At 51.6% G+C, this 19,282-nt stretch overlaps 1 protein-coding gene across 3 annotated transcripts in view; it reads right to left on the reverse strand.

Moving 5' to 3' along the window:
- M1AP (meiosis 1 associated protein) overlaps positions 1-19,282 on the reverse strand; it is a 155,136-nt gene that overhangs the window by 85,374 nt on the left and 50,480 nt on the right. For 2 of the 3 annotated variants that reach the window (XM_068273625.1, XM_068273623.1), the window contains exon 2: positions 2,939-3,137. In XM_068273625.1, coding sequence (XP_068129726.1) covers positions 2,939-3,136 — 198 coding nt within the window. In that variant the 5' untranslated portion in view covers position 3,137. Of the gene's footprint in view, positions 1-188; positions 364-2,938; positions 3,138-19,282 lie in introns of those variants that run through there. The other variant, XM_068273629.1, reaches the window with a different exon arrangement.

The raw sequence follows: 19,282 nt of genomic DNA on the forward strand, positions 1-19,282 counted from the left end.
CTGCATGTAGTAGGCGGGGCAGAGTCTCAGCTCCCTGCATGTAGTAGGCGGGGCAGTCTCAGCTCTCTGCCCCAGTCTCAGCTCCCTGCATGTAGTAGGCGGGGCAGACTCAGGTCCCTGCATGTAGTAGGCGGGGCAGTCTCAGCTCCCTGCATGTAGTAGGCGGGGCAGTCTCCATTCAGTATTACCTCTATAAAGCGGCAGTGCATGGTAGCTCCAGAAGACAAGTGCTGTGTGATCTGCCTATTCTGTTGAAGAGCGTCCAGTACGGCCAGAGGAAGCAACATGTTGTGGATGGTGCAGGACCCCTCCCCCGGGAGAGATCGCAGCTCAGACACGCAGCTCTGCAAGCGGAGGAAATTCCCTCTGCGTGTAGTAGGTGGGGCAGAGTCTCAGCTCCCTGCGTGTAGTAGGTGGGGCAGTCTCAGCTCCCTGCATGTAGTAGGTGGGGCAGAGTCTCAGCTCCCTGCATGTAGTAGGCGAGGCAGAGTCTCGGTTCCCCGCATATAGTAGGCGAGGCAGAGTCTCGGCTCCCTGCATGTAGTAGGCGGGGCAGAGTCTCAGCTCCCTGCGTGTAGTAGGTGGGGCAGAGTCTCGGCTCCCTGCATGTAGTAGGTGGGGCAGAGTCTCAGCTCCCTGCATGTAGTAGGTGGGGCAGAGTCTCGGCTCCCTGCATGTAGTAGGCGGGGCAGAGTCTCAGCTCCCTGCATGTAGTAGGTGGGGCAGTCTCAGCTCCCTGCATGTAGTAGGCGGGGCAGTCTCAGCTCCCTGCATGTAGTAGGCGGGGCAGTCTCAGCTCCCTGCATGTAGTAGGCGGGGCAGTCTCAGCTCCCTGCATGTAGTAGGCGGGGCAGTCTCCATTCAGTATTACCTCTATAAAGCGGCAGTGCATGGTAGCTCCAGAAGACAAGTGCTGTGTGATCTGCCTATTCTGTTGAAGAGCGTCCAGTACGGCCAGAGGAAGCGACATGTTGTGGATGGTGCAGGACCCCTCCCCCGGGAGAGATCGCAGCTCAGACACGCAGCTCTGCAAGCGGAGGAAATTCCCTTTGATTGGCTGCAGACAGAATACAAGAAAGCAGCATGTGAGAGGCAGTCATGTGACATCGCTGAGAGCGGTCCTGCAGCGGTGACACTACTATCCCTGGGGGAATATGGGGGGGGGGTGGTCCTGCAGCCCTCCATGGTAGTGATCCCTGTCAGATAATGACCTCCAGGATGCCCGTCACCCACCCCAAATGTGCTCACAACAGCTCAGTGTCACCCCAATACAGCTCGCCAAATACACCCCCAATATACCCCTTCTCCCCCAATACACCCCCAATATATCTGCCCAATATACCCCTTCTCCCCAATACACCCCCAATATATCTGCCCAATACACCCCCAATATAGCTGCCCAATACACCCCTTCTCCCCAATATATCTGTCCAATTCACCCCAATATATCTGCCCAATACACCCCCAATATATCTGCCCAATACACTCCCAATATTTCTGCCCAATATACCCCTTCTCCCCAATACACCCCCAATATATCTGTCCAATACACCCCAATATATCTGCCCAATACACCCCCAATATATCTGCCCAATACACCCCTTCTCCCCAATACACCCCCAATATATCTGCCCAATACACCCCAATATGTCTGCCCAATACACCCCAATATATCTGCTTAATATATCCCCAATATATCTGCCCAATATGTGCCCAATACACCCTCAATATATCTGCCTAATATATCCCCAATATATCTGCCCAATACATCTGCCCAATACACCCCAATATGTCTGCCCATTACACCCCAATATATCTGCCTAATATATCCCCAATATATCTGCCCAATACACCCCAATATATCTGCCCAATACACCCCAATATATCTGCCCAATACACCCCAATATATCTGCCTAATACACCACAATATATCTGCCCAATACACTCCCAATATATCTGCCCAATACACCCCTTCTCCCCAATACACCCCCAATATATCTGCCCAATACACCCCTTCTCCCCAATACACCCCCAATATATCTGTCCAATACACCCCAATATGTCTGCCCAATACACCCCAATATGTCTGCCCAATACACCCCAATATATCTGCCTAATATATCCCCAATATATCTGCCCAATACACCCCAATATGTCTGCCCAATACACCCTCAATATATCTGCCTAATATATCCCCAATATATCTGCCTAATACACCCCAATATACCCCAATATGTCTGCCCAATATATCTGCCCAATACACCCCAATATATCTGCCCAATACACCCCAATATATCTGCCCAATACACCCCAATATATCTGCCCAATACACTCCCAATATATCTGCCCAATATACCCCTACTCCCCAATATATCTGCTTAAAGAGAACCAGAGACGAAGAGCATAGCAGATTTATACATACCTGGGGCTTCCTCCAGCCGCTACAGCCTGGATCGCTCCCATGCCGCCGTCCTCAGCTGCCTCTATCGCTGGTACCGGGTCCCGTCATTTCGGCCTGTCGATGCAAGCGCAGTGGGCTCCCTCCGTACTGCACAGGCACAAGCGTAAAGTGCTGGAGGGAGCCCCTGCGCATGCGGAAAACTGATAGTGTTCTGCGGAAGTGACGGGACCCGGTATCGGGGATAGAGGCAGCGGAGGACAGCAGCGTGGGATCGATCCATGCGGATGGGGCTGGACGAAGCCCCATGTATGTATAAAATCTTTTTTCATTTTTTTAGGTAGTCTTCGTCTCTGGTTCCCTTTGATATACTCCTTCTCCCCCAATATATCAGTAGCCCCCAGAGAGGCAGCAGTCTCATTACACAAATGCTTATATGTCCTCAGTAGCCTATGCCACCGTGAGCAATCCTGTGTGGGGTGGAGAAGAGGAAAGCACATGACAACAGAGCAGAGCTAGTGCTGCTTACTCATGTCTTACCAGCAGGGGGAGCAGGCACTGCTGTTTCTCCCGCAAGGTGTAAACACTCAGCAGGTCTCCAGAGGGCAGTGTTGCTGCAGCAAGACATAGTGTGTTCCTGAGAGCATCACACAGCTGGGTCCTCAGGAGAGTCCAGTGGGGGGGATTAACATCCACTATGAGAATGCGGGGGGAGTTACAGCGCCTCTCACTGGCCATTCTGGAAGAAGAGAACAATCAGTCATACAGAGAGGAATACAAAGACACACATGACCATTAGAAGGAACCTGCCTGTTGCTGATGGTGTTTCCGCCGAGACGCGGGCAGAATCCGTCACTTCCGAGTCTCGGCGCTAGTTCCCCGATGATGCTGCCGATGGCTCACAGGCCGCACTTGATAGGCGGAGGACGCGTTCCCAGTACACCCTCCACAGATGTAAACAATAGTCAGCTGACAGCGCGGTGTCAGCTGACGTTACAGCTGACACCTAGGTAGATGTACCACTGTGTGTTTGTGCGGAGAGTGACCGGCCACTGATTGGATGAAAGTTATATTTAAGCCTGCAGAGTGCTCCCAGTCATCGCCCGTGATAAGCATAGCTGTGGCTAGTTGCTGGGTGCGTACTCACACTGTTAGATTACTAGATCTCTACCCTTGGCTCGTATTGGACCATTCTTGTCTGCTGTTACTAACCCTTGCTTTGATTCCTGGATACTCTTGTCTGCTGCCTGGACTGACCTCTGCCTGTTACTGGATACTCTTGCCTGCCGCCTGGACTGACCTCTGCCTGTTACTGGATACTCTTGCCTGCCGCCTGGACTGACCTCTGCCTGTTACTGGACACTCTTGCCTGCCGCCTGGACTGACCTGTGCCTGTTACTGGACACTCTTGCCTGCCGCCTGGACCGACCTCTGCCTGTTACTGGATACTCTTGCCTGCCGCCTGGACCGACCTCTGCCTGTTACTGGATACTCTTGCCTGCCGCCTGGACCGACCTCTGCCTGTTACTGGATACTCTTGCCTGCCGCCTGGACTGACCTCTGCCTGTTACTGGACACTCTTCCATGCTATCTGGACCGACCATTGCTGGCCACTCTGGTATACCTGAACTAATCTTCGTCTGTAGCTTCAACAACCTTGCATGTGGACCTTGCATGAACTCTCTCATATATCGCCTGAATCCTTCACTGCCTGTTCCTGATACCTCTGTCATTGCTGGCAATCAATGCTGAGGGCCTCATCCTCCTGAATCAAGGTAATCACCCAGTGTGATACTGCTGAACTATTGAACTGTGTTATATTTGCCTCAGTGGGGTTCTGGCGGGTTATTGTCCTCTCTACTTCAGTCTGTATGCCTTACATGTTAAGACCTGGGGGTAACCGTGGTCAGGAGACAAATAAAGTGTCCTGTTCATGCGGGGGCTTGTCTATAGGCAAAGACTTGGGCTGGACTCAGAGCCGTGGCAATAGATTGGGGCATAGAGACTGATTGGGGACATAACCTGTCAGGCCTTACAACCATATGCATACACAAGGCATTGGACAGTACACCTGTATGCAGATTACACAGGCACTCATGTGACACACTGTTCACAGCATGCTACAGATCCACTGCAGTCTTAGGGGGTCTCCCCAGCTGCTGCCTCTATGACTAACCACAGTCTGGCTGGATTATCATGAGCTCTGCAGGGGCCGTACCATCCACTGTGAGATCCAAGCTCTGCGGGGGCCATACCATCCACTGTGAGATCCAAGCTCTGCAGGGGCCGTACCATCTACTGTGAGATCCAAGCACTGCGGGGGCCATACCATCCACTGTGAGATCCAAGCTCTGTCGGGGCTGTACCATCCACTGTGAGATCCAAGCTCTGCAGGGGCCGTACCATCCACTGTGAGATCCAAGCTCTGCGGGGGCCATACCATCCACTGTGAGATCCAAGCTCTGCGGGGGCCATACCATCCACTGTGAGATCCAAGCTCTGCGGGGGCCATACCATCCACTGTGAGATCCAAGCTCTGCGGGGGCCATACCATCCACTGTGAGATCCAAGCTCTGCGGGGGCCATACCATCCACTGTGAGATCCAAGCTCTGTGGGGGCTGTACCATCCACTGTGAGATCCAAGCTCTGCAGGGGCCGTACTATCTACTGTGAGATCAAAACTCTGCGGGGGCCATACCATCCACTGTGAGATCCAAGCTCTGTGGGGGCTTTACCATCCACTGTGAGATCCAAGCTCTGCAGGGGCCGTACTATCTACTGTGAGATCCAAGCTCTGCGGGGCCATACCATCCACTGTAAGATCCAAGCTCTGCAGGGGCCGTACTATCTACTGTGAGATCCAAGCTCTGCGGGGGCCATACCATCCACTGTGAGATCCAAGCTCTGCAGGGGCTGTACCATCTACTGTGAGATCCAAGCTCTGTGGGGGGCCGTACCATCCGCTGTAAGATCCAAGCTCTGTGGGGGGCCATACCATCCGCTGTGAGATCCAAGCTCTGCAGGAGCCGTACCATCCGCTGCGAGATCCAAGCTCTGCTGTACCATCCGCTGTGAGATCCAAGCTCTGCGGGGGCCATACCATCCACTGTGAGATCCAAGCTCTGCGGGGGCCATACCATCCACTGTGAGATCCAAGCTCTGCGGGGGCCGTACCATCCACTGTGAGATCCAAGCTCTGCGGGGGCCGTACCATCTACTGTGAGATCCAAGCTCTGCGGGGGCCGTACCATCCACTGTGAGATCCAAGCTCTGTGGGGGCTGTACCATCCACTGTGAGATCCAAGCTCTGCAGGGGCCATACCATCCACTGTGAGATCCAAGCTCTGCGGGGGCCATACCATCCACTGTGAGATCCAAGCTCTGCGGGGGCCATACCATCCACTGTGAGATCCAAGCTCTGCGGGGGCCGTACCATCCACTGTGAGATCCAAGCTCTGCGGGGGCCGTACCATCTACTGTGAGATCCAAGCTCTGCGGGGGCCGTACCATCCACTGTGAGATCCAAGCTCTGTGGGGTCTGTACCATCCACTGTGAGATCCAAGCTCTGCAGGGGCCATACCATCCACTGTGAGATCCAAGCTCTGCGGGGGCCATACCATCCACTGTGAGATCCAAGCTCTGCGGGGGCCATACCATCCACTGTGAGATCCAAGCTCTGTGGGGGCTGTACCATCCACTGTGAAATCCAAGCTCTGCAGGGGCCGTACTATCTACTGTGAGATCCAAGCTCTGCGGGGGCCATACCATCCACTGTGAGATCCAAGCTCTGCAGGGGCCGTACCATCTACTGTGAGATCCAAGCTCTGTGGGGGGCCGTACCATCCACTGTGAGATTTAAGCTCTGCGGGGGGCCGTACCATCCACTGTGAGATTTAAGCTCTGCGGGGGGCCGTACCATCCGCTGTGAGATCCAAGCTCTGCAGGAGCCGTACCATCCGCTGCAAGATCCAAGCTCTGCTGTACCATCCGCTGTGAGATCCAAGCTCTGCGGGGGCCATACCATCCACTGTGAGATCCAAGCTCTGCGGGGGCCGTACCATCCGCTGTGAGATCCAAGCTCTGCTGTACCATCCGCTGTGAGATCCAAGCTCTGCAGGGGCCATACCATCCACTGTGAGATCCAAGCTCTGCGGGGGCCGTACCATCCGCTGTGAGATCCAAGCTCTGCGGGGGCCATACCATCCACTGTGAGATCCAAGCTCTGCGGGGGCCGTACCATCCACTGTGAGATCCAAGCTCTGCGGGGGCCGTACCATCCACTGTGAGATCCAAGCTCTGCTGTACCATCCACTGTGAGGGCCAAGCTCTGCGGGGGCCGTACCATCCACTGTGAGATCCAAGCTCTGCGGGGGCCGTACCATCCACTGTGAGATCCAAGCTCTGCGGGGGCCGTACCATCCACTGTGAGATCCAAGCTCTGCGGGGGCCGTACCATCCACTGTGAGATCCAAGCTCTGAAGGGGCCATACCATCCACTGTGAGATCCAAGCTCTGCTGTACCATCCACTGTGAGATCCAAGCTCTGCGGGGGCCGTACCATCCACTGTGAGATCCAAGCTCTGTGGGGGCCGTACCATCTACTGTGAGATCCAAGCTCTGTGGGGGCCGTACCATCCACTGTGAGATCCAAGCTCTGCGGGGGCCGTACCATCCACTGTGAGATCCAAGCTCTGCTGTACCATCCACTGTGAGATCCAAGCTCTGCTGTACCATCCACTGTGAGATCCAAGCTCTGCGGTGGCTGTACCATCCGCTGTGAGATCCAAGCTCTGCGGGGGCCGTACCATCCGCTGTGAGATCCAAGCTCTGCGGGGGCTGTACTAACCACTGTGAGATCCAAGCTCTGTGGAGGCCGTACCATCTGCTGTGAGATCCAAGCTCTGCTGTACCATCCGCCGTGAGATCCAAGCTCTGCGGCAGTTGTGTCACGGAACAGCCGTAAGAAACGCAGGCGAATCTGGAAGATTCGAAGTTGATTTTCTGATCGTTTCCTTGGTTACATTTGCCCAGTCATTGCAGCGATCAGAAAATGACATTCCTTCTTTTAAAAGACAGTTTTTTCCTTTGACCAAATAGCATGAAGCCTGCAGCAGAGTGTCCCAGGCACCTAGCTGTGCTAAGGGCCCATCCATCAGATGAAGTTAGATAAGTAGCCTGACAGAAACAATTTAGAGGAAGGAGAGTGAGACTCCCCGGCCCCGATCACAGCAGGGAAGCTGACACGTAGCCTGCTGTCCCAGCTTCAAAAGAGCCTTCACCTGTATATAATATTCCATAAACTGCTATATGTGTCATATTTCCTATATTGCCAGGCTGGCAGACCCTCCAAACTCACAGAGCATGCCGGGCTTTGCCTGGCGCTGGTACTGAGAAAGTTTCAGAACATTCTGAGGTAGAGTGTCAGTTAGGCAGTTTGAAAGTGCCCTGATGATACCACAGGGGTCCCACCCCTCATGTTTGGTATCAGGGGGCTGGGTAAATCGAGACAGACCTGAAAATGTTAGTAAATCTGCCCTGACCTGTACGGTTCTGTGAGATAGAGCCCATATATGGTTAGATATGATTTCTGGTCCCCAGGACAAGGGGAGGACTCATCTCATGTTCTAAGGGGGTGTGTGGCTCCCGCCCTCACTCCCTCCTACTGGATCAGGGGCATAAGAATGGCAGAGGAGCCAAACTCAGTGTCCTCCACCCTGAAACATCATCCTGATATCATCTGTGCCAGCTTGAGGATATGCTGACACCTGGTTTGTTTGCTACTGAACTGAACTGAAACCAAGAACTTTATGAGTTTTCCCAGAAAGTATTTTCTCCCTTTTTATTTTCATACTGGCTATTAATGTTTCTATAATTCTTGATTTTAATGATTTTCTGTATAGGTTATTTATATTGCGTTTTAACAAACAACGCAAACGTCATTTATTTATCCAGCTACCCTGCTATTCAGCCCAGGGCTGTGGTGTCCACCGACTCCGACTCCTCAGGTTAGGATTCCACCGACTCCGACTCCTCGACTCTGACTCCTCTAATTTGCATATTACAATTTTGTTGATTAAAAGTATGTAACATGAAATTCGTCTCTTAACTGCCAACGCTTAGGAATTTTACAAGACAACTGAAGTGAGAAGGATATGTAGACTACTATATTTATTCCCTTTAGACTAAAACTAGTCCTTGGTAAGAATACTTGTAAAAGGTACAAACCGGAACAAAGAACATCTATCAGGCCCTAGGCAATGTAAGTGTGGGTACATGTAAGAATGATGTGCAGGTACTCTGCAGGGGAATGAGGAGATTCTTCCTCTATTACACATTCTTCATGCACAATATGATCATGGATCAGGCCCTAGGCAATGTGACTGTGGGTACATGTAAGAATGATGTGCAGGTACTCTGCAGGGGAATGAGGAGATTCTTCCTCTATTACACATTCTTCATGCACAATGTGAACATGGATCAGGCCCTAGGCAATGTGACTGTGGGTACATGTAAGAGTGATGTGCAGGTACTCTGCAGGGGAATGAGGGGATTCTTCCTCTATTACACATTCTTCATGCACAATCTGAACAAGGTTTATGGGTGACAGACAACACCTCTGTGTTCAATGTGCACAGCATTCTCAGTGGATACCCTGCAGCTCTGTGGGGAGTGCATATGTAGAGTATAGTACTACTGTGTAACAAAGTAAACCTGAGACAGATGAAATTAAAGTTTTATACATACCTGGGGCTTCCTCCAGCCCCCTTCAGGCTAATCAGTCCCTTGCTGTCCTCCTCCGCCACCTGGATCTTCTGCTATGAGTCCAGGTACTTGAGCCAGTCTGGTGTAGTGCGCATGCCCTCACTCCGCCGCCGGGGGTGTACTACACCTGCGCAGCACTATTGCGCAGGTGCAGAATGCTCCCGGCATGCGGCCGGACAGCGCTGACTGGATGAATTACCTGGACTCAGCAGAAGATCCAGGTGGCGGAGGAGGACAGCGAGGGACTGATTAGCCTGAAGGGGGCTGGAAGGGGGCTGGAGGAAGCCCCAGGTATGTATAAAAAAAAAAAAAACACTTTTCTTTTCATCCTTCTCAGGTACCATTTAATTCGTAGTCACCAAACCAAAATTTTAACAACATATCAAATTATTTGATTTCACGAGCAAAGAGAGTGCATACATTTGCATAAATCAGCATCAGTGCAGAATTATTTCCATCTCATTGACCATCTCTATTAGTGACACAGCTACACATCAGGCTTTATTCTTACAGCATAGATGTTATTTAGTATATATAAGAGATTCCTGTGTACACATCATATGTACAGTCACAATCAGATGTGTATATCTGACTTTAAAAATACGGGGACTGCTTTATTGAAGCAGCACAAGTAACTCATTTTGATTGGTTTCTTTCATTTTTGTGTACTAAGCACAGCTATTACTGTATATATACATTATTTATGACAACTATTAACTGAGAAATAGAACATAATCATATTTTCTATTTTAATTACAGTTTAAATTCATTAGGAGACTCCAGGCACCCAAAATTGCCCGACTCCGACTCCACAGCCCTGTATTCAGCTGCACAAACTGAACCCTGACTTCTGAAGAGTCGCTACTATTGTTGCTAGCTAGACAGAATAGAGTGTGTTTAACCGTTTTTATTTGCAGGTCTAGACTCAGCCAGTCAGTGGGCTCCTCTGTCCCATGGTAACAGAGGTGGTGGCAGTTACACCCTGAAATAGTGTGTAATTTGTTATTACCGTAACTCACATGCTCCCTTCTAGTTGGGCTGCTGCCAAAACTCCAGCGGTTTCTGCGCACCGATTGCGACCACAGCTTGCATGGTCTGTGTGCTGAAACCGATTGGAAGGCATTTTGCGGTCCGGCCACTAGGGGCTCTGTGACAGGTTGTACCATCTGCTGTGAGATCCAAGCTCTGCGGGGGCCGTACCATCTGCTGTGAAATCCAAGCTCTGCAGCGGCAATACCATCTGCTGTGAGATCCAAGGTCTGTGGGGGCCATACCATCTGCTGTGAGATCCAAGCTCTGCGGGGGCCATACCATCTGCTGTGAAATCCAAGCTCTGCGGCGGCAATACCATCTGCTGTGAAATCCAAGGTCTGTGGGGGCCATACCATCTGCTGTGAGATCCAAGCTCTGCGGGGGCCATACCATCTGCTGTGAGATCCAAGGTCTGTGGGGGCCATACCATCTGCTGTGAGATCCAAGGTCTGTGGGGGCCATACCATCTGCTGTGAGATCCAAGGTCTGTGGGGGCCATACCATCTGCTGTGAGATCCAAGGTCTGTGGGGGCCATACCATCTGCTGTGAAATCCAAGCTCTGCAGCGGCAATACCATCTGCTGTGAGATCCAAGGTCTGTGGGGGCCATACCATCTGCTGTGAGATCCAAGCTCTGCGGGGGCCATACCATCTGCTGTGAAATCCAAGCTCTGCGGCGGCAATACCATCTGCTGTGAGATCCAAGGTCTGTGGGGGCCATACCATCTGCTGTAAGATCCAAGGTCTATGGGGGCCATACCATCTGCTGTGAGATCCAAGGTCTGTGGGGGCTCGGTGGGTCTGTACTATTTATTGTGAGGTCAGATTTCTGCAGGTGCTTACCAGCCATTGTGAGATCAGAGCTCTGCAGGGGCTGTACCATCTATTGTAAGATCACACCTTGGCGGGTTACAGAAGATGCTAAACAAATACCTGTGCATGACGTAATAACTTTGTTTCAACTACTGTTTTATCCAAAAATCAGACTGACACCTCTCCAACCCCTACTAAACTGTTCTACCCCTCTCCTCCTGCTTCTTCTGAGGCCACCACTCTCTGCCCATCCCTACTAAACTGTGGTACCCCTCTCCTCCTACTTTCTACTTTCTCTCTACAGCATGGTGTGTGGTAGATGCAGTACCACCTCACAGACAGCAGGTGGCAGCAGATGAGTTATCTGGACACACAGCAGCCCACACTCTCTCTCCTGCATAGTGTGTGTTGGATGCAGTACCTCCTCACAGACAGCAGGTGGCAGCAGAGGAGTACTCAGTGCTGTTGGAACATCCAAAAACCTATTAAAAACATTTAAAAAACACCCATGCCATAGCAATAAGGGAGTCCAACAATAACATAATATGAGCAGCCTCAGCACCTACATGATAGTAATCATGAGATAGGCATGCCATATAATGAATAAACTATACCAGAACCTCTCAACATGAATCAGTGCTTGTAATTGTCAGGAAATATGCTAATATATAATAACACATTATGTTATTCATTGTTGGACTCCCTTATTGCTGTGGCATGGGTGTGTTTAACTGTTTTTAATAGGTTTTTGGCTGTTCCTAATAAAGTTTATTGATTAAACACAGCATTAGCTGCTCGCTTCAGAACTTTGATTGCAGAGCCCTCTATACAGATGCCCTTTTCTTTGATAATGGACACGTTTTCTAACTCTAACACACAATTAATCACCGACCAAGTTTGTGAGCTTTGCCGTCTTTGGCATCAATAATTTGCATTGAAATTAAACAAATCTTATTGGCTGTTTGTGGCTCCACCCCCCTTTCTGAATTTGAACCCCAGTAACACAATGACCAACTGTACCAGGTTTAAAGGATACCCCAACTGAAATGTGACATAATGAGATAGACATGTGTATGTACAGTGCCTAGCGCACAGATAACTATGCTATTTTCCTTTTTTTCTTTTTTTGCCTGAAAGAGTTAAATATCAGGTATGTAAGTGGCTGACTCAGTCCTGACTCAGACAGGAAGTGACTACAGCGTGACCCTCACTGATAAGAAATTCCAACTATAAAACACTTTCCTAGCAGAAAATGGCATCTGAGAGCAAGAAAGGGGTAAAAAAGGGGAATTTCTTATCAGTGAGGGTCACACTGTAATCACTTCCTGTCTGAGTCAGGACTGAGTCAGCCATTTACATACCTGATATTTAACTCTTTCAGGCAGAGAAAGAAAAAAAGGAACACAGGATAGTTATTTGTGTGCTAGGCACTGTACATACACCTGTCTATCTCATTATGTCACATTTCAGTTGAGGTATCCTTTAAGGCTTTTGCCATTAAGGCCGCGTTCACATTACAAACGCGGACGGGCACGCGCAACGCGTATGAAGGCACGCCATCCGCGTTTGTATGCGTATGTCGTAATCCCATCACTGAAAAGTGAATGGGACAGCCACGCATTTTGGCAAAAAATGCGTGCAGCATGCATTTCCGGACCGCACAGGTCCGGAACGCATGCAGTGTGAACATCAGACAGTGCACTCTATGCACTGTCTGATGTCTTGCGTGTCGGCCTCCCGCACGCGTTTCCAAAACGCGGCTGGAAACGTGTGCAGTGTGAACGGGGCCTAACAGTGCAAGAATGGCAGCAATGTAAATATTACCCTTGAAAATCAATAGGTGAATTATGATTGGCTTTTGTAGGCTTCTCCCACCTTTCTGAATATTATTCCTAGTCACCCAGCGACCAACCGACCTCAAGTTTGAGAACTCTGCCATTAACAGTGTAAGAATGGCTGCAGTTTACATTTTCCAGTGAAATTTGTATTTGTCTCCGCCCCCTTTTTGGTTATGGGAATAAAAAGTATCCTATACTTTATTCCAGGTAATGTACTATGTGTGTGCCAAATTTCATTCAAATCCGTTCAGCCATTGTTACGTGATCGAGTAACAAACATCTTTGCATATGTGTATCAGTGCCAAGAAAACAAAGTGGCCACTGCTGAGAGAAGAACCATGTCCAGAGTTCACAAACCGGTAACTTATACATCCAAACTTTCCCATTTATAATATTAGTGAGCTACAGTTACACTCGTCAGACTTGCGTTGCGGTAAGCTGGCCGCACTTCTGTGCAGCCCCCCGATAATCCCGGGCAGGCAGATGCGTCCCCCCATATAGCTTATGGTGGTAGCGCACCTGGCCGGGACTTCTGCCAGACCCCAGCGGACCATCACAGTGGACACTACACAGTCCCCTCCCGCTGGCCACACACGGCCCGACTACACACTCTCCTCCCGCTAGATGTATGCAGTCCTACTACACAGTCCCCTCCCGCTGGCCACACACGGCCCGACTACACACTCTCCTCCCGCTAGATGTATGCAGTCCTACTACACAGTCCCCTCCCGCTGGCCACACACGGCGTGACTACACACTCTGCTCCCACTGGCCACACGCCATCCCACTACACAGTCCCCTCCCACTGACCACACACAGTCCCACTACACAGTCCCCTCCCGCTGGCCACACACGGCCCGACTACACACTCTGCTCCCACTGGCCACACGCCATCCCACTACACAGTCCCCTCCCGCTGGCCACACACAGTCCCACTACACAGTCCCCTCCCGCTGGATGAATGCAGTCTGACTACACAGTTCCCTCCCACAGGCCACACGCAGTCCTACTACACAGTCCCCTCCCGCTGGCCACACGCAGTCCTACTACACAGTCCCCTCCCGCTGGCCACACGCAGTCCTACTACACAGTCCCCTACCGCTGGATGCATGCAGTCCTACTACACAGTCCCCTCCCGCTGGCCACACACGGCCCGACTACACAGTCCACTCCCGCTGGATGCATGCAATCCTACTACACAGTCCCCTCCCGCTGGATGCATGCAGTCCCACTACACAGTCCCCTCCCGCTGGATGCATGCAGTCTGACTACACAGTCCCCTCCCGCTGGATACATGCAGTCTGACTACACAGTCCCCTCCCGCTGGATACATGCAGTCCTACTACACAGTCCCCTCCCGCTGGATACATGCAGTCCTACTACACAGTCCCCTCCCGCTGGATACATGCAGTCCTACTACACAGTTCCCTACCGCTGGATACATGCAGTCTGACTACACAGTCCCCTCCCGCTGGATGCATGCAGTCCAACTACAGTCCCCTCCCGCTGGCCACACACAGTCCTACTACACAGTCCCCTCCCGTTGGATGCATGCAGTCCTACTACACAGTCCCCTCCCGCTAGATGCATGCAGTCCTACTACACAGTCCCCTCCCGCTAGATGCATGCAGTCCTACTACACAGTCCCCTCCCGCTGAATGCATGCAGTCTGACTACACAGTCCCCTCCCGCTGGATGCATGCAGTCCTACTACACAGTCCCCTCCCACTGGCCACACACAGTCCCACTACACAGTCCCCTCCCGCTGGATGCATGCAGTCCTACTACACAGTCCCCTCCGGCTGGATGCATGCAGTCCTACTACACAGTCCCCTCCCGCTGGATGCATGCAGTCCTACTACACAGTCCCCTCCCGCTGAATGCATGCAGTCCTACTACACAGTCCCCTCCCGCTGGATGCATGCAGTCCCACTACACAGTCCCCTCCCGCTGGATGCATGCAGTCCCACTACACAGTCCCCTCTTGCTGGATGCATGCAGTCCTACTACACAGTCCCCTCCCGCTGGATGCATGCAGTCTGACTACACAGTTCCCTCCCACAGGCCACACGCAGTCCTACTACACAGTCCCCTCCCACTGGCCACACACAGTCCCACTACACAGTCCCCTCCCGCTGGATGCATGCAGTCCTACTACACAGTCCCCTCCCGCTGGATGCATGCAGTCCTACTACACAGTCCCCTCCCGCTGGCCACACGCAGTCCTACTACACAGTCCCCTCCCGCTAGATACATGCAGTCCTACTACACAGTCCCCTCCCGCTGGATGCATGCAGTCCTACTATACAGTCCCCTCCCGCTGGATGCATGCAGTCCTACTACACAGTCCCCTCCCGCTGGATGCATGCAGTCCTACTACACAGTCCCCTCCCGCTGGATGCATGCAGTCCTACTACACAGTCCCCTCCCGCTGGCCACACACAGTCCCACTACACAGTCCCCCTCCAACTGGATGCATGCAGTCCTACTACACAGTCCCCTCCCGCTAGATGCATGCAGTCCCACTACACAGTCCCCTCCCGCTGGATGCATGCAGTCCTACTACACAGTCCCCTCCCGCTGGCCACACACAGTCCCACTACACAGTCCCCTCCCGCTGGATGCATCCAGTCTGACTACACAGTCCCCTCCCGCTGAATGCATGCATTCCTACTACACAGTCCCCTCCCGCTGGATGCATGCAGTCCTACTACACAGTCCCCTCCCGCTGGCCACACACAGTCCCACTACACAGTCCCCTCCCGCTGGCCACACACAGTCCCACTACACAGTCCCCTCCCGCTGGATGCATGCAGTCTGACTACACAGTCCCCTCCCGCTGGATGCATGCAGTCCGACTACACAGTCCCCTCCCGCTACCTGCATGCATCCTACTACACAGTCCCCTCCCGCTGGATGCACGCAGTCCTACTACACAGTCCCCTCCCGCTGGATGCACGCAGTCCTACTACACAGTCCCCTCCCGCTGGCCACACGCAGTCCCACTACACAGTCCCCTCCTGCTGGATGTGGAGAATGTCACAGCAATAGTCACAGATTACCGCTCCAGTCACACCAGAACAGATTGCAGGTCACTGAGTGGGGAGAATAACACAATAGTCACAGATTACTGCTCCAGTCCCCCCAGAACAGATCACAGTTCACTGAGTGGGGAGAATATCACAATAGTCACAGATTACTGCTCCAGTCACCCCAGAACAGATCGCAGGTCACTGAGTGGGGAGAATATCACAGCGATCGTCACAGATTACTGCTCCAGTCACCCCAGAACAGATCACAGGTCACTGAGTGGGGAGAATATCACAACAATAGCCACAGATTACTGCTCCAGTCACCCCAGAACAGATCGCAGGTCACTGAGTGGGGAGAATGTCACAATAGTCACGGATTTACTGCTCCAGTCACCCCAGAACAGATTGCAGGTCACTGAGTGGGGAGAATTTCAAAGCAATAGTCACAGATTACTGCTCCAGTCACCCCAGAACAGAGCGCAGGTCACTGAATGGGGAGAATGTCACAGCAATAGTCACAGATTACTGCTCCAGTCACCCCAGAACAGATCACAGGTCACTGAGTGGGAAGAATGTCACAGCAATAGTCACAGATTACTGCTCCAGTCACCCCAGAACAGATTGCAGGTCACTTAGTGGGGAGAATATAACAGCAATAGTCACAGATTACTGCTCCAGTCACCCCAGAACAGATCGCAGGTCAGAGTGGGGAGAAAGTCACAATTGTCACAGATTACTGCTCCAGTCACCCCAGAACAGATCACAGGTCACTGAGTGGGGAGAATATCACAACAATAGTCACAGATTACTGCTCCAGTCACCCCAGAACAGATCACAGTTCACTGAGTGGGGAGAATATCACAATAGTCACAGATTACTGCTCCAGTCACCCCAGAACAGAGCGCAGGTCACTGAGTGGGGAGAATATCACAGCAATAGTCACAGATTACTGCTCCAGTCACCCCAGAACAGATCACAGGTCACTGAGTGGGGAGAATGTCACAGCAATAGTCACAGATTACTGCTCCAGTCACCCCAGAACAGATCACAGGTCACTGAGTGGGGAGAGTGTCACAGCAATAGTCACAGATTACTGCTCCAGTCACCCCAGAACAGATCACAGGTCACTGAGTGGGGAGAATGTCACAGCAATAGTCACAGATTACTGCTCCAGTCACCCCAGAACAGATCACAGGTCACTGAGAGGGGAGAATTTCACAGCAATAGTCACAGATTACTGCTCCAGTCACCTCAGAACAGATCACAGGTCACTGAGTGGGGAGAATGTCACAATAGTCACAGATTACTGCTCCAGTCACCCCAGAACAGATCACTGAGTGGGGAGAATGTCACAGCAATAGTCACAGATTACTGCTCCAGTCACCCCAGAACAGATCGCAGGTCACTGAGTGGGGAGAATGTCACAATAGTCACAGATTACTGCTCCAGTCACCCCAGAACAGATCGCAGGTCACTGAGTGGGGAGAATATCACAGCAATAGTCACAGATTACTGCTCCAGTCACCCCAGAACAGATCACAGGTCACTGAGTTGGGAGAATGTCACAGCAATAGTCACAGATTACTGCTCCAGTCACCCCAGAACAGATCACAGGTCACTGAGTGGGGAGAATCTCACAGCAATAGTCACAGATTACTGCTCCAGTCACCCCAGAACAGATTGCAGGTCACTGAGTGGGGAGAATGTCACAATAGTCAAAGATTACTGCTCCAGTCACCCCAGAACAGATCACAGGTCACTGAGTGGGGAGGATGTCACAGCAATAGTCACAGATTACTGCTCCAGTCACCCCAGAACAGATCACTGAGTGGGGAGAATGTCACAGCAATAGTCACAGATTACTGCTCCAGTCACCCCAGAACAGATCGCAGGTCACTGAGTGGGGAGAATGTCACAATAGTCACAGATTACTGCTCCAGTCACCCCAGAACAGATCACTGAGTGGGGAGAATGTCACAGCAATAGTCACAGATTACTGCTCCAGTCACCCCTGAACAGATCGCAGGTCACTGAATGGGGAGAATATCACAGCAATAGTCACAGATTACTGCTCCAGTCACCCCAGAACAGATCACAGGTCACTGAGTTGGGAGAATGTCACAGCAATAGTCACAGATTACTGCTCCAGTCACCCCAGAACAGATCCCAGGTCACTGAGTGGGGAGAATGTCACAATAGTCACAGATTACTGCTCCAGTCACCCCAGAACAGATCGCAGGTCACTGAGTGGGGAGAATGTCACAATAGTCACAGATTACTGCTCCAGTCACCACAGAAAAGATCACAGGTCACTGAGTGGGGAGAATGTCACAGCAATAGTCACAGATTACTGCTCCAGTCACCCCAGAACAGATCACAGGTCACTGAGTGGGGAGAATGTCACAGCAATAGTCACAGATTACTTCTCCAGTCACCCCAGAACAGAGCGCAGGTCACTGAGTGGGGAGAAGATCACAGCAATATTCACAGATTACTGCTCCAGTCACCCCAGAACAGATCACAGGTCACTGAGAGGGGAGAATTTCACAGCAATAGTCACAGATTACTGCTCCAGTCACCCCAGAACAGATCACAGGTCACTGAGTGGGGAGAATGTCACAGCAATAGTCACAGATTACTGCTCCAGTCACCCCAGAACAGAGCGCAGGTCACTGAGAGGGGAGAATTTCAAAGCAATAGTCACAGATTACTGCTCCAGTCACCCCAGAACAGATCACTGAGTGGGGAGAATGTCACAGCAATAGTCACAGATTACTGCTCCAGTCACCCCAGCACAGATCACAGGTCACTGAGTGGGGAGAATGTCACAGAAATAGTCACAGATTACTGCTCCAGTCACCCCAGAACAGAGCGCAGGTCACTGAGTGGGGAGAATATCACAGCAATAGTCACAGATTACTGATCCAGCCACCCCAGAACAGAGCGCAGGTCACTGAGTGGGGAGAATGTCACAGCAATAGTCACAGATTACAGCTCCAGTCACCCCAGAACAGATCGCAGGTCACTGAGTGGGGAGAATATAACAGCAATAGTCACAGATTACTGCTCCAGTCACCCCAGAACAGATCGCAGGTCACTGAGTGGGGAGAATATCACAGCAATAGTCACAGATTACTGCTCCAGTCACCCCAGAACAGATCACAGTTCACTGAGTGGGGAGAATATCACAATAGTCACAGATTACTGCTCCAGTCACCCCAGAACAGATCGCAGGTCACTGAGTGGGGAGAATATCACAGCAATAGTCACAGATTACTGCTCCAGTCACCCCAGCACAGATCACAGGTCACTGAGTGGGGAGAATGTCACAGCAATAGCCACAGATTACTGCTCCAGTCACCCCAGAACAGATCACAGGTCACTGAGTGGGGATAATATCACAGC

This window comes from Hyperolius riggenbachi, chromosome 1, assembly GCF_040937935.1.
Source record: "Hyperolius riggenbachi isolate aHypRig1 chromosome 1, aHypRig1.pri, whole genome shotgun sequence".
Classification (NCBI taxonomy): Eukaryota; Metazoa; Chordata; class Amphibia; order Anura; family Hyperoliidae; genus Hyperolius; species Hyperolius riggenbachi.